At 45.8% G+C, this 14431-nt stretch overlaps 1 protein-coding gene across 1 annotated transcript; it reads left to right on the forward strand.

The window, feature by feature from the left end:
• The first annotated feature begins 5446 nt into the window (after window positions 1-5446).
• OSR1 (odd-skipped related transcription factor 1) lies at window positions 5447-13905 on the forward strand. The gene is made up of 3 exons (XM_027898658.1): window positions 5447-5772; window positions 11428-12120; window positions 12671-13905. Exons 2-3 carry the CDS (start codon window positions 11474-11476, stop codon window positions 12804-12806), a joined length of 783 nt encoding a protein of 260 aa, XP_027754459.1. The 5' UTR covers window positions 5447-5772; window positions 11428-11473; the 3' UTR covers window positions 12807-13905.
• Window positions 13906-14431: the final 526 nt, after the last annotated feature.

Raw genomic sequence — 14431 nt, forward strand, 5'->3', positions numbered from 1 at the left:
CTTTTTTAAGAAGCTGGTTTTGACCTGATAGAATATAATGGTTTCAAGGGAACCATATAGCCATTACAATCCATCATATAAATGAATACTTAGGGACATCTAAATCCAAAGATTATTTGACTGTTATACACATACTTTCTCAAAGGGGGCTAGAGGATAGACCGTCAAATCTGCAGTGAAAACATCTGTACTTTTAAGAGTTTTTCCTTAAAAATGAGCATACACAAAAACTGTCTCAGATTTCCAAAATGATTGGTTCATTTTAAATCAAAGTGACCCCTAGCATCAAATTACATTTTGGATGTATTGCTAACAAATTATCAGTTTAGAAAAGCAAAGAATCAGAATGATAAAGAGTATTTTATATGACCAATTCTGATTGCGGACTCCAGTGTCTCTATAACCTGCTAGTTTTTCATGTGTTATTAATTATTGTGTACTGTACTCCTTTAACATCTATGGCTGATCCTGTAAAGCTGAGGAAAAGCAAGCAACATAAAATACAAAAATGTTCTGCAAACGCCGCTTTTGCTTCCTTTTGTTGCTCTCTTGCAATGTAAAAACAGATAAATGGTTTCCTCTTTCAAATACAACAAAAAGAAATGACTCCTGGGAGGAGCCCTAGGATGCCAAGTTAGAGCCTGGATTGAATTTTATGACCACTGTAAAAACTCCTGAAAATAGGAAATTATAATGGAAATGCTGACTCTCCCTGCACCAGTGTGAGCAGCACCACCACGGCATTATTAGTGATCTAAAGGGGCTGGAAGTTAAAGTGGAATCATTTACACAACCGACTTCACACCACTTGGAAAACAAGGGGTGTGTGGGGCGCGGGGCTGGGGGTGGGGGAGATTTTGCACTTAATTAGTTGCTTGCAAAATCCATTGTGATTCTTGAAGAAGACAAATCCCCTATCGGTCTATTCCGTGCTCTGGATTTTCTTTCCTACTCCGCAGAAGTTGCTGGCAGAGGGCTGTCCCCGCCGGCTGCGCGGGGCGCGGAGGGACAGGGACGCCGGAGGGTCAGCTGGGACTGAAGGACCCGCGGGCGGATCCCCCGCCGCAGTAGCTCTCTAGACAAGGGCAGCAAAATGTTAAGGCGCTGGGTCACAACTCAGCATCGCAATCAAGCAAGAACGATTTCCCCCTTGCTAACAAAATGGAGATGTTCCAAAGTTTGTTTTTTTATTTTCAGGGAGCCCTAGAAGTTTGGAAAAAAAAAAAATAGGGAGAACTCAAAAGTTGGCAGAACAACGGTATATCCGTCTCTGCTCCGATTTTCTTTTGGGGGATGGAGGCGGGAGTTGCTATTTGAAGAGCGTTTACTCGTACCTCGGGAGCAGTTTCCACCGGCGTTGTTTGCCGCTATTCTTCCCTTTCTTGTCATTAGCAGTTATTAAAATAATAAGGCTGCATGGGACTTGAAGAGAATAGAGAGGTCGTGAGAGACGGGAGGACCAGTTCGGGAAAGGGTGTGCGGGAGCGCCCGCGCTGCCTCCGGGCCCGACCCCGCGCCCGCCGCCACCCGCAGTCCTCGGACACGCTCCGCGCTCGGTCCCCGCGGGATCGTGCCCCTTCCTGCCCCTTTCTGACTCTGCCTTTTCATCATCAGGGCCATTCATGAGGGGGTAGAGCCCGCACACTCTAATCCTTCACCACGGCCGCCACCAAAGTCAGAGGAAGAGGAAAAATCAGGCAAAGAGAAGAGAAGCAGAAAAGATACATATATATGTATATCCCCCAGGTGCCACCGATAGATAACTGGGGGCCTGTCTCTGGGGGGACACCTTTCCCGGGGAGGCGTGAGTACAGGGAGGGGGACGCTGCAGTGCACTTGTGCCTGCTCTCCGCTGCGTGTCTGCCGCCTGGGCTGCTCCATCCTCCCGGTGAAGCTCCGGGAGCGAAGAGGCTTCGGAACCGCTGCCGAGCGCTGTAGGCTGCTGTGTCCTGCTCCCGCTTCATTTCCCCGGCAGCGCTGGGAGCTGCAGGGCTCCCGAGCGGAGGCAGCTTTGCCCAGCCATCCCCCCACCCACCGCTGTTGCGTTCGCCGGACTCCTGGGGCGATGCAGCCCCTGGACTCGCCGAACACACCAAGCTCGCCCCTGCCCCGCCGCACACGCTGTTCCCCACAGTCTCAGCGAGGCTCCTAAGGCTGATGCTTTGCGAGTGGAATGGTTGTTTCTGCTCCGTAAAAGAATTTTTAAGGGACAAGAGCAGTTCCCTGGCGGGGAGAAAGTCCCACGGAAGCGAAAGGGAGTTTTATCTTGCCCGTGGCTACTGAATGGGGACGGGAATCGTTATTCTTGCAAAGGTTAAGTTGGGTGCCGAAGGTGAAGGTGGGCACCCCAGCTGCAGAAGGGAAGAGGAGCAGCAGTCAGACTGTGCAGCCCTCTCCCTCTCACAAGCGTGTAGGTGCATCCAGGGATGCCCTGCATCTACAGCAGCGTAAACCAGAGGAGGCGCGATCCCCAGTAATACTCGCGCTCCGCAGGGTTAGCCCTTGAGCCCAGAACTCGTTAGAGAGCAGGCGACAAACGCTGCTGGTTCCCCACAGGAGAGACGGAGAAATACCCTCAGATGTTCTCCATGGGCCCCCTGAGTCTGCTCCGCAGCGGTCACGAAGTCACTCGCCCCTGTACGGGCACCGGCACCGACGGCACCGGGCGAGGCGGCAGCGCCCGGCGGTGGCACCCGGTGTGGTGGACGCCTGGTGCTGTCCAGGATAGTGTTACCCAAAAAAGGGGGACATAGCTCAGAGTACCCTTCACCTGCAAATACGTAGGACAAGATAGGGACGGGGATGGCTTTGGAAAGGGAATACAGGTGGGAAATAGGGATGGGGGCTCCTGTCTCCCCAGTCACGCTACAGTTTTCCCTTGAAACGAATTGGGTTTTGCTGTCACGTTTAAATCCTAAAAATGTGGCTCGCTTTGGGAGCAGATGCCTTCACTTTTTACGACTCTCTTGAAGTTGTAACATTCCTAATCGACAGCAGATCTCCACTGTGGAAAAAGTGTAGTGTATTCCCCGCGTGTCAGTGCTAATAGTGGGTTTGTATCCCATTCCGGTTATTAGGTTGCCCACCGTTGCAAGTTGACATAATCCAAATTTGCAGGGGACATCATACAAATTGATCCCAGGATAAAGGTTTTGAAAAGCATACCCTTCATAACTTAAAAATACCACATATTTGAAACAAATGCACTTGACAGTTAACCCGAAACTTCAGTTCTATCGCCAGTGGGTTGACAAGTCCAAATATTTTTATTATTTAACGAATATTTAAATATCAGACGACACATTATCTAGGCAGTTTTCAGCTACAGTTTTCAGGAATATTCTGAAATAAAATAATACCTCAACGACCTGCTATAATTATAAAGTATTTTCAAGTGGTAATCATTTTTCTGTGTCTCCTTATCCCGTAGAGAATGAGATCATTTACTGCCTTTTTTTTCGATGTTTAAGTATTTATTTCTGAATGATGGGTTTGTAACTAGAAGTGCATGGTTTTTATTTTGTTTACATAAAGGCAGCACGTGCAGGTATCATTGCTGTTGTTGTGTTTACCGTCTTAACTAATTTGCTACTTCTCCGAAAAGAGCTGTGATTTTTGCTTTGTTAGTGCATGCACTCACCCCTGTGTATACCAAGATTTTTCCTGTAGGAAAAGAGAAATGTCCAGTTAGAAGAGCATATCTGCGGTCTGTGTCTTGGTCTGGGGACACATGGGAATACGACATTCATGTTCTGACAACAGGACTTAAAACTACATCTGAAAATGCAAACTTATTCCAAGATGTCAACTTACAGCATCGAGCACATGATCACACTCTTGATCGGAATGAAAATACGAGGTTTGGGGTTTTGTTGGGTTTTTTGTTTGTTGTTTTTTTTTTTTTTTTTGTGTGTGGTTTTTTTGTTTTGTTTTGTTTTGTTTTTTTGAGGGGGGAGGATTATAAGAAAGAAAGAGGGAAAGAAAGTAACATCATGAAATGCGAGAGAACTGAAGAAGCCTGGATGAGAAAACGTCTTTGCTTCTCCTCTGCCTCATAAAAGTGCCACTTGTTTACAAAAAGAGGGAACGAAAATCTCTTTGCCTGCCTAGAATAGTGAGCAATGCTGGACCCCAAACTCTCCGCGGAAATAGAGAGGATTTGGGAATGAAATGGCAGTGCTAGAGCTTACTTCAGCACGCTACCGTCGTGTTCGTGAATGTAGCGTTTTCTAGTTACTGTTCTGTTGATTTTATTTTTATTTGTTTGCTTCTTTTTCCTTCAGAGATAGTAAAAAATCAGTATAACAACGGGAGTGGCATGAACAATAAAAAACCATATGCGTATCCCTGAGCACGATACTGTGTTATCCTGACGGATCTGTCTTCGCTCTTGTATTATGTTACCCTGGCTCCTCGGTACAGTGTAATACACTCAAGCAATTTTTCCCCCTTCACGGATCTAAAGGAGTGTGAATGGATGGATGAATAGAAAAACAAATAACCGAGGAGATTACGGCCTCAGGATTAATTATAAAGCACGTTTAACCTTTTTCTTTCGAGGGTTATTTTGCTTTGCCTGTGTCGCCCGGGTAGTTGCTCCTGGACCTATGCAAATCTCTGGGGCTCCCAAGCAGCGGGGAATCCGCGAGGTTTCGCACGCTGTGGAACCACTCCGGCGTGCGGAGAGAGACCGTCCCGGTCCGTTGGAGGAGGGACAACAGGAAGGCACCGAGGTCAGGGGCGCTGGGGCGGAAAGTGGGGACCAGGAGGGGTGATGGGGCGTGGGGAGGAAGCGACTCTAAGCCGGGGGTGGACACCTCACAGGTAACCAGCTCACGGGATCCTCTCGAAGGATCTCCTCAGAGAGGCAAGAACAACTTGCTATCCCCAAAATCCATTCAGCGGGAGCAGATCCCTGCCTCCAACCTCTCCCCACTCTTTTTTTTCTTTCTCTCAGCCTTTCCCCCCGTCCTGCCCTCAGGGCAGGTCCCGGTGAGTCCTGTCCCGCGGCTCGACGGGGAGGGGGCGCAGCGAGGCCGGCCGGGAGCGATGGGTTGCGGAGCCGTGCGGTGCGGAGCGGTGCAGGACGGAGTGGTGTAGAGCGGCGGGGCCGGGGGAGAGTCCCCTCCACCGCGGAGCTGCGCCGGGAACCCCTCACACCCCCGGGAAGACTCTCGGCCGCGGGGAGCCGCGCGTAGCAGGCCCTGGGGAGATGCTCCGGGGGAGGCTGCGGGAGCGGGGTGGGGGGCGAGGTGAAAGGTTTGCGGGCTGCGAGCCCCGGGCTGCTGCGCCTCCGGGAGAAGAGAGTTGAAAAGTTGGTTCTTCCCAGCCAGAAACTTTCTCCCCGCGTGCGCATGCCCGGAGTGCGGTGGGAGGTTGAGGGGGGAGCTGGAAGGGGGGGTTGAAATAAGGAGGAGGCAGGAGGGAAGGGATCGGTTCAGTCTGAGCGCGACTGCTCCCGGGCGCGTTCGCACTCCAGCGCACGCAGCCGGCGCCGGGAGCAGGAGCAGGGAGAGCACCTCCGGCTCCGCCGGCCGGAGCACCTGGACACCTGGCCCTGCTCGGATCTGCCTGTACCCGTCGAAGGAGCAGTGGGGTGGGTGGGGAGAGCTGTGCCCCGCAGGGCCAGCGCAGACACTGACCTAGCCCAACCTCTTTTTTTTTTTTTTTTTTTTTTCCCTCCCTATTTTTTCCACTATTTTATTTTACCAGCTCCAATTTAGCCCAGGATCTTTTAACTGCTGCCAGCGGTGGAGCACAGATCGGGAATAGGTAAATAAAAAGAACAACTAATTCTGTTTGGTTTTTGTTTTGCCAAGACTCGGGGGTTGGGGATATCGATCCAAAAACTTCCTTTACTCTACCTCCTTTATTTGTTTGCCCCCATCCGCTCCTACCGTCCTCTGGATGGTGCAGAAGAGTGGAAATAGTGGTTCACGTGAGGAGGACTGTTCTCCTCGGGGCGGGTGGAAGGCTGGGGTAAGCATTCACACGGATCTCGGATATTTTGATGCTATTTAAAGATTTGTCCTCCCCTTTCAAAGTTGTTTCTCCCCCCTTGCGGAGGAGCTGTGTTTTTAACCCGAGCTAAAAATGACACATACGAGCTGCAAAACAGAAGCCTGCACGTCCTTTACGGACTTGAACTTTCAGCTTTTATTTTTTCTATTATCGGCTTTTCTTTCATTTTCTTTCTCTTCCTTCTTTATTTACACGATGCCACTTCTTTCTTTTTCTTTTTCTTTTTTTTTTTTTCCTTTTCTCTTCTTACAACTCAATTTTCAGTGTTTTAGGATCCGAGAAGCCTTCTCTGTTTCCTCCGAAGGCCGTAACAGAAATGAACCTGATGTTTATATTTGTCTGAATGGATCGAAACAAGTTCAGCGCAGGGAGAGACTAAGCTTCTTTTGAGGTCGAAACTATAAAGTCTCAGTGCAAAGCCGAGGATTAGGGTATGATTGTTATAGTTGGCTTTTGGGAGGGAACCTATAAAAATCGAGCATTTTTAAGATTATTGAAGCGCCGCGGGAATTGTTCAATAAATCGCGAGCCGCGCAGGACGATGAGGGCCGAGTCCCAGACAGGTGCACAGTCGGTCCAGTTGAGTAAGTCCGAGGTCAGCTGAGAAACAGACCCTTGAGACAGCGTCGGGCTCGGGGCCCCAGAGCTGCGGCAGCCCCGTGGTAGAGCCCGGCTGCGGGAGGCCGGGCCCGGGGATGCACCGCCGTACCCTGCCTGTCCCCGGCGCTGTCACCGCAAAGGTTTGACCCCCCACCCACGGCCGCGCGTGCTGTGACCGTGGGAAGCGAGCAGTACAGGGAGGAGAAATCCTCCCTGTCTTGGGGAGAGAAAGAGGGAGGACGATTTACTCGTGTACACGGGACGTTTCTCTGTGCCTCCACCGGACTGTTCTCTAGGGAGAAAGCGAGGGTGAATCTTGTGCTGGAGACCCTTCTACACCCGATAGGGGGATACAAAAACATATACCAAATACCTTCAAACCTACCTAAAAACTTGTTCAGGGAGAGGGTGGAGGAATTTGGCCCCTATGGCCGTCCCACGGCTGTCACCCGAGCCCGCCTTGGGGCTGTACTCCAGCCCGTGGCCTCGTAACTCGCTGTCCCTCCAGGGACCGGACCCGGGGATTTTTGCTGTTGTTTTGGATAAAGGCTGCCCCGAGCAATGTAGCTATCGCTGGTGCAGTAGGACCCAGGTTATTACTTATTATTATTATTTGCGAGACTAAAACTCACCGCATTCACCCGCGCTCGCAATGGTGGTCTGGGGAGACTTGTCAACACCGATTTCGTGATAAAATGTGAATGATGATTTTATAAGGATTGAGCAGAGATATCCAAGGCACATGCTGACTGAGTCCTTCCAGTCCTCATTAATGTTAGCAATTAACTCTTTCACGCTCAATTAGCCCCGAATAAACCTGCTTTAATAGATTCTGCACACTTCATTAATACTTCGAATAAATCGGTGCTGAACAATGCACTTTATTCCTCAAGAGCACCACGCTCGAATAATGTGGAGCGAAAGGGCAGTTTTATTCCCTTTCCAATTAGTTTCCCAAACACAGATAAATTGTAAGCTCTATTTACTCGCTTTAACTTTAGGAAGGGAAAGTTTTCCTTCCTGAAAGGAGACAAAATAAATATCCGACCTAGTGGCAATATGCCGCACCAGACTTTAAAAGATGCAGGCGAAGTTGGGGAACTTTTTTGACAGATGAACCTGACTGCTGTAGTTTAAAGCTCTTGCAAGAATGCATCATTTTATGTCCGCTACTTTATCATGTTTGTAAAAATAAGCAACGTTTTCAGGGTAATTTACCTCCTCCATTCTTCCATGTGGAACTAATTAGCAAACCTCATTATTTATGAGTAAGGTATTTAATGTAACAAATATCCCTTTCAAAGGACACATCGGAAATTGACAATTCAATGTAAAAAGGAAAAATACCGAGTACCCACAAGATTACTTAAAAATCCATTTAATTTCGCCCCTTGCTATACTACCAGCAGAAAGCTGGGTAGATTTCTTTTTATTTTTTTTTCATTTCTTTTTTTTTTTTTTTTTTTCCCAGGCATTTAGAGTAGGTAGAATTTAATCTGGAAGGTTAAGATTACAACGGTCTTAAAACAATGGCAACTGGACAATAGCATTACCGTATCTTAAAACAGGACAAAGGGTAAGAAAGCTGGAGACAGATGTAGTCTTTCAAGTTTATGATCCTATTTTGCAGGGTAAATTTATCTTGGCATGAGTGGGTTTTGTTTCAGTCAGAACACAAGTGGTTTGTTCTTAATTACTCGCTGAGCGACTTTGTGTTAAAAAAGAAAAACCCGCACACATTTTTTGCGATAGGGGAATTCAAGCAGAGAACTCTCGGGGTCTTCTTCTTGTTTTTATTTAAAAAAAAAAAAAAAAAAAAAAAAAAAAAAAAAAAAAAAAAAAAAAAAAAAAAAAAAAAAAAAAAAAAAAAAAAAAAAAAAAAAAAAAAAAAAAAAAAAAAAAAAAAAAAAAAAAAAAAAAAAAAAAGAAAAAAAGACCCGATAACGATCTGTTTACATGAAGCAGAATTAAAGGTGGAGGTGACACCGAAATCAAAGAAACATTGATCTCTCTGCTGGCAAGCGGGAGACCAGAGAGTTACTGTGCTGTGAAACACGTTTGCTTTGATGTCGCGGAGCAAGGGGACTTCTTTATAAAATACCCTGCTCTTCATCTGTGTTTTTGACTATCCTGGTCGTACAGAGCAAAAGTGTAGCTTACATTTCTGGAAAAGTGCCAAGAAACGTGTAGTAACGTGAAAACTCTGCACCTCCTCTTTTCTTTTTCTTTTCTTCTCTTCTCTCTTTTTTATTTTTTACCTTATTCTCTTTCTTTTTTTTTCATCTTTTTTTTTTCTCTTGATTTAACAGAACCGCTTTAGCAAAAAAAAAAAAAAAAAAAAAAAAAAAAAAAAAAAAAAAAAAAAAAAAAAAAAAAAAAAAAAAAAAAAAAAAAAAAAAAAAAAAAAAAAAAAAAAAAAAAAAAGGTAACAAACAAGAAAATTCCATGGATGCTATTATGACCCAACTGTATTTCTCCTTGGTTTGTGCCCCACACTTTATTTGGGGAATTGATCAAAGGAGAATTTTTTCAGTGTTATTGATCAAGAATTTACCCACATTGACATTCAAGATTTTTTGCTTATATGTTTATATATCCCATATTAAATAATTTCTAAGGATATGAAGAAAAAAAGAGGGATAAACTCAGAACTTTCCTTTGTTTGCAATAACCTGTTTCATACTTGAGAGATCTAGAGCTACCTAGAGAGGAACATAGGCAGAGAGCCGTTATGATGGACAGAAATAGACATTTTCAGATACTCAGACAAGGGAGTTTTCTGCGCGCTTTGTTCTTAGGGTCATCGGTTGAGGCATTTGTGCTGTGATGTGGACACACTTAGCGTATAGGCAATACGAACTAAGTAAAAATATATCTCCTGTAGAAAACCAAAACAGTCTGGTTGGTTTATCAGACTTAAATTGATTATTTAAAAAAAAAAAAAAAAAAAAAAAAAAAAAAAAAAAAAAAAAAAAAAAAAAGGAAAAGAAAGAGGAAAAGGAGGAGAATTGAGAATATAACGGATGCATTTTTCAATCAGTCAGTATCCAAAATCTATCCAATTGAAAAAAGGAAAAATGACACAATCTTTTATTCTGGGTCACTGCAGTGGAATTCTTCTAATGTTTGAATCTCTCTTCCTGCTGCTGATTTATGTAAAGCAGTGTGAAAGGTGGTCCCAGAGTACAGAGCTGCTCAGAGTAAGCTTCTCCCTCTCACACTGTCCCAGCCGCAGCTCCTCTGTCCAGGCAATAGCCTACATATAAATCAGATTTGTTTCCCTGGTCTTTAGACCTCTTCTGCCACCAGTTTCTACCCCCACACTTCCAGCCCAGAGGGGCAATTGCTGCTCTGCAGTACTTTGCTGGCTCCATTTCTCCAAAAGGGTATTGCTCTTCACATGGGCATAAATTCTAGTCTGAGTACTGTGTGGACCCTGACAGGATCTTGTGGGGAACCTATGGTCACTCAGCAGAAAGCCTATAGGGATTTCATAAAGATCCTATGTGGATTCTGCAGAAATCCTGCAGCAAACCTGCGGGGATCTTATGACCATCCTGTGGGGACTTCATGGGGATCCTGACAGAAAACAGCCCTACTGAAGGCAAACTCCAGAGTTCCCCAGGGGGCAAAGTGAGTATAGCCTGTGGGCTGTGGAGTGAGGAGAAGGTTCCCTGGGCTGCAGCGATGGGATGCCTCCAAAAGCCATGGGTGCTCTCTTGCACCCTCAGAGAGGAAGCTGCATCCCCACCAATAACCCTCGGGAGGCATCTACTACCAAATAGTTGACAGCAGTAGGGGCTGCATTCTCAAGCAGGGCCAGATGTGACTGAATGCTGCTGCCCTGTAGCATTTTCCCCTCCGCCTTGTGGGGTGGGAACGGGTACAGATCTGGCCCAAAGGAGAGGCTGGGGTCTTGGCAAGACCCTGAAACACAGAGCATAGGGGTGGCACTCAGCCCAATGAAGGGCTGTGGCTCTGCAGCTGCTGGGCTGGGTGTTCCATGGGAAGGGTCTGTGGAGCCCTTGCCTTTTTGCCTTTTGAAGGCTTCTAATTAAGCGATTGCCTAGATTAGGATGTGGGCTTGAAGCCAGGCACTTCCCCCTGGGGAGAGCAAATGGCACTTCAGATTCATCACCCAAACTCAGCATTTTCTCATTTCTTTTTGCAGTTCACAAGAGGGAATGTTGTTGGCTGGTATTTTCCCCATAATGTTTTTTTCCCTAAAATTATTCCCTTTTTTTGAATGAAGAAGGACATGCAGTTCTGAGCACCCAGCTGCCTACATCACCTCAGAAGCTTGGCTGAGGCCAAACTGCAAGGAGCTGAACAACCCAGGGGCAGCAAACTCTGCACCCCCATCCCACACCATCTCAAGAGTCAGGGTTAAGGGCAGTTTTTGTGGACAGACACAGTGGGCAGTATCCCACTATTTTCTAAAGGCTGAGGTCACCCAGAAAGGGATTTTAAATTACATGGGAGAAGCCCGAGCACTGTGGGCCAAAATGGCATTTCTTGGCGATCTCATGCAGAGGATCATTGGAGTCTGCATAGAAAGGGATGCAGCTGAGCAGTGAATGATTGTGTATGGAGTACAACTTCTGTGTACACGGGAGAGATGGGGAGAGGGAGAATTTGGGGATACACTCATAACCAAGATTTGATTAAGCCTCTTTAAGTCCCACGCAGCCCCCTGCTGTGACTTTAGAGAAGGATATTAATGAGAGGTGAAGCAGAAATTTCCTCTGCTTTTATCTTCATATAAATCTACCTCTTTCTCTTCCCCCTTCCATCTTTATTTTACAGATATTTTCCTCCCCTGTTCCCAAGATCCTCCTCCTGAGCAACCACCATGGGAAGTAAAACCCTGCCAGCCCCGGTGCCTATCCATCCTTCCCTCCAGCTTACCAACTACTCCTTCCTGCAAGCATTCAATGGGCTGCCCGCTGTGCCCTCCGACCACCTCTCCAACCTCTATGGCTTCAGTGCCCTGCACGCTGTGCACCTGCACCAGTGGACTCTGGGGTACCCGGCCATGCACCTGCCCCGCTCCTCCTTCTCCAAAGTTCCCAGCGTCTCGAGCCTGGTGGACGCACGATTCCAGCTGCCGACCTTCCCACTCTTTCCACATGTCATCCAGCCCAAGCAAGAGGCTACCAATGTGACCCTCAAAGCCAAACCCCGCTTTGACTTTGCCAACTTAGCAGTGGCTGCCACACAAGAGGACCACTCTAAACTGGGACAGGCAGACAGTCAGGGCTCACCCACAGGGCTGGGGTCTTTGCTTGAGGTTACTAAACTCTCTCCAGAGAAGAAACCAACACGGGGAAGGTTACCGTCCAAAACCAAGAAGGAGTTTGTGTGTAAATTCTGTGGCAGGCACTTCACTAAATCCTACAACCTTTTGATCCACGAAAGAACCCACACAGATGAACGGCCCTACACATGTGACATTTGTCACAAGGCCTTCCGAAGACAGGATCACCTGAGGGATCACAGGTAAATATTTTTCTTCTCCTTTCCTTTCTTCCTTATGTGTTTATACTGTCCTGGTTACCCATCTACACTCATGAAGATGTTTGTAAGAAAAGTTTAGTCCCTGTCCAGACAACAGCGTTCCCTCTAAGTTTTCCTCTGCCCACTGCTAGTAGAGGAACTCAGGCAACTCACTTTGGAAGACATACCTCACTCACTTTACAAAAACAACTCCCACAGCCTCCTTCTTAGCTTCCACAGAGTTTTTCACCCTCCATTTACATCATGTTGTGTCCTCTGCCTTCGAGTTCATCCAGAAGTGTCAGGAAGACACAGCCTAAGGATCCCAAAGTAAGAGAGAAACTCTTTATCCCTAAGAAAGGTACCCTATAAACCTCTAACAACCCCCTCTCCTCTTGTGTATACACATACAGACAATTACCCAAGCTCAGCACACCAGCATTCTCTGTCTCAGCAGTAGGTGTAAAACATCTCCAGCATGTTCTTCCTTACATAACTCACTGCTGAGTTTGGCTGGTTATTTCTGATGTTTCAATTGTTTTTCTCTCCCTAGATATATCCATTCTAAAGAAAAGCCTTTTAAGTGTCAAGAATGCGGGAAAGGATTTTGCCAGTCCAGAACACTAGCGGTCCACAAGACACTGCACACGCAAGTAAAGGAACTGAAACCTGCCAAACTTAAGTGTTGAATATCCAACTTCTACGAACTTTTCTTTCCCTTCAGACTTTACACCAAACCCAGAGGAGAAACAAAACTTTCAGGATGGGAGCACTGGACTTTGTGCTTTGTTTTTGTTTGTACTTTAAAAAGGGCAAAATCTGCACCCCTGCAATCCCCCATCCAAGCAATTAACTTCTTAAGTCATGGGTGAAAAGATTATTTTGCATTTAAAATGTACATGAATGATACAGAGAGTGCTAGCTGACTTCTGTGGCTTTGATAAACTTTATGCCAAAAGGTGGTGCTCATGTGTTGGACAGGAATCTTTTTCAAGCCAAACAAAACCCCGTAAGACACCCCTTCCCACTCCCTCTCCCCCCAAAAAAACCCAAAATCATAGCTTCCAAAAGTATTACTTAAAAAAATCCAACCTCTTATTTTATATTTTTTTTTTTGACTGTATAAAGCTTCTTATTTTTACACTTCAGGAAATACAGAGAATTCCAGAAGACAATTAAGAACTGAAATGGTGGTTTCTCATCACAGCACCATTAGGACTAGCAGAAGGGCCACTTGTAAATCTCATTTGCTGGTTTGTTTTCAGAAAAGGAGAAGAAAATTAATGTTTGGAAATAACCTAAGTCTCTCTAGTGGGGAATCCTATTATGTGGTAGAAAATGCATCTAGATCTTAGACCCACAGGTCCCTGGTGTTCGTGACGGACCACTGTTGATGGGATATGGAGACCTCTTTTATTACTTTGTGGTCTAGTGCGCTGTGAGGAAGTTTGTAACTTGTGGACTTATTTAAAAAAACTCAGAAGAAAGAAAGATGGCAGTACATCAAACTGACGTTATGCACAACGTGGTTTTAGTGGTACTTTAAAGTCTTCGTGTGTCCTGGTGTGAGAGAACAAATCTCAACTTGAGAGCATATTTTTTTAAATGCTGGCTTTCTGAACAGTGTATTCAAATTAAGAGACATTCCAATAAGTTTTGTTTATTAAAAAAAAAAAAAAAAAGTTGTATGGCTGTTTGGCACTTTATGCTGATTATTGATAATTGACATTTATCACTGGATTGTGTGTGGTTTTTAAGTATTAAAATAAATTGTTATTTTACAGGCAAGTCTTCACGGACTACAAATGTGTTCATTTGGTTTCTAGTCTCTTCTGGGGCAAACCCTCTCTGTAAATATTAAGAACTTATTTATTTTCCAATTTTTTTTAATTTTTTTTTTTTTTTAAGGCTGACAAAAGGAAGCAAATCTGCAGAGTCAAATAATTTTGCCTGTAAAAAGGAAAAAAAATCGTCTTGGGTAACTAAATCTTGGGTATTAGCTGATAAGATTAGGTGTCAGAAGTGTTATAAAACAAATCAGATGAGTAATGGGTGAACTGTTGCTGCTCTCAGAGTCTGAAGGCGCTGCGGGGAGAGTTGCCTTCGCACCCCCTTCCCTGCGCTTGTCAGGAGCGGGCATTTTTCAGTCACATCTTCAGCCGGTTCAGGGCTGATTGGGGCGGCCTTTGATTCCCGGCAGCTGTCTTAGATCAGAGATGTTTATTCCACTGCGAAACCTCTTTGGATCGAGACGAGGGAGAAAGAGCTCAGTGCTGGGGCATCTGCCTAAGCCTTTGAAGCGCCTCTTGCCGTC

The sequence above is a fragment of the Empidonax traillii genome, unplaced genomic scaffold (genome assembly GCF_003031625.1).
Source record: "Empidonax traillii isolate 1590-97213 ecotype Southwest subspecies unplaced genomic scaffold, ASM303162v1 scaffold612:size571257, whole genome shotgun sequence".
Taxonomy (NCBI): domain Eukaryota; kingdom Metazoa; phylum Chordata; class Aves; order Passeriformes; family Tyrannidae; genus Empidonax; species Empidonax traillii.

What these genes read in the sequence shown, in the direction of transcription:
- OSR1 (XM_027898658.1), top strand. Translation starts at nt 11,474, where the DNA reads ATGGGAAGTAAAACCCTGCCAGCCCCGGTGCCTATCCATCCTTCCCTC. An exon ending in GATCACCTGAGGGATCACAG is followed by an intron (nt 12,121 to 12,670) that starts GTAAATATTTTT and finishes TTCTCTCCCTAG; the next exon opens with ATATATCCATTCTAAAGAAA.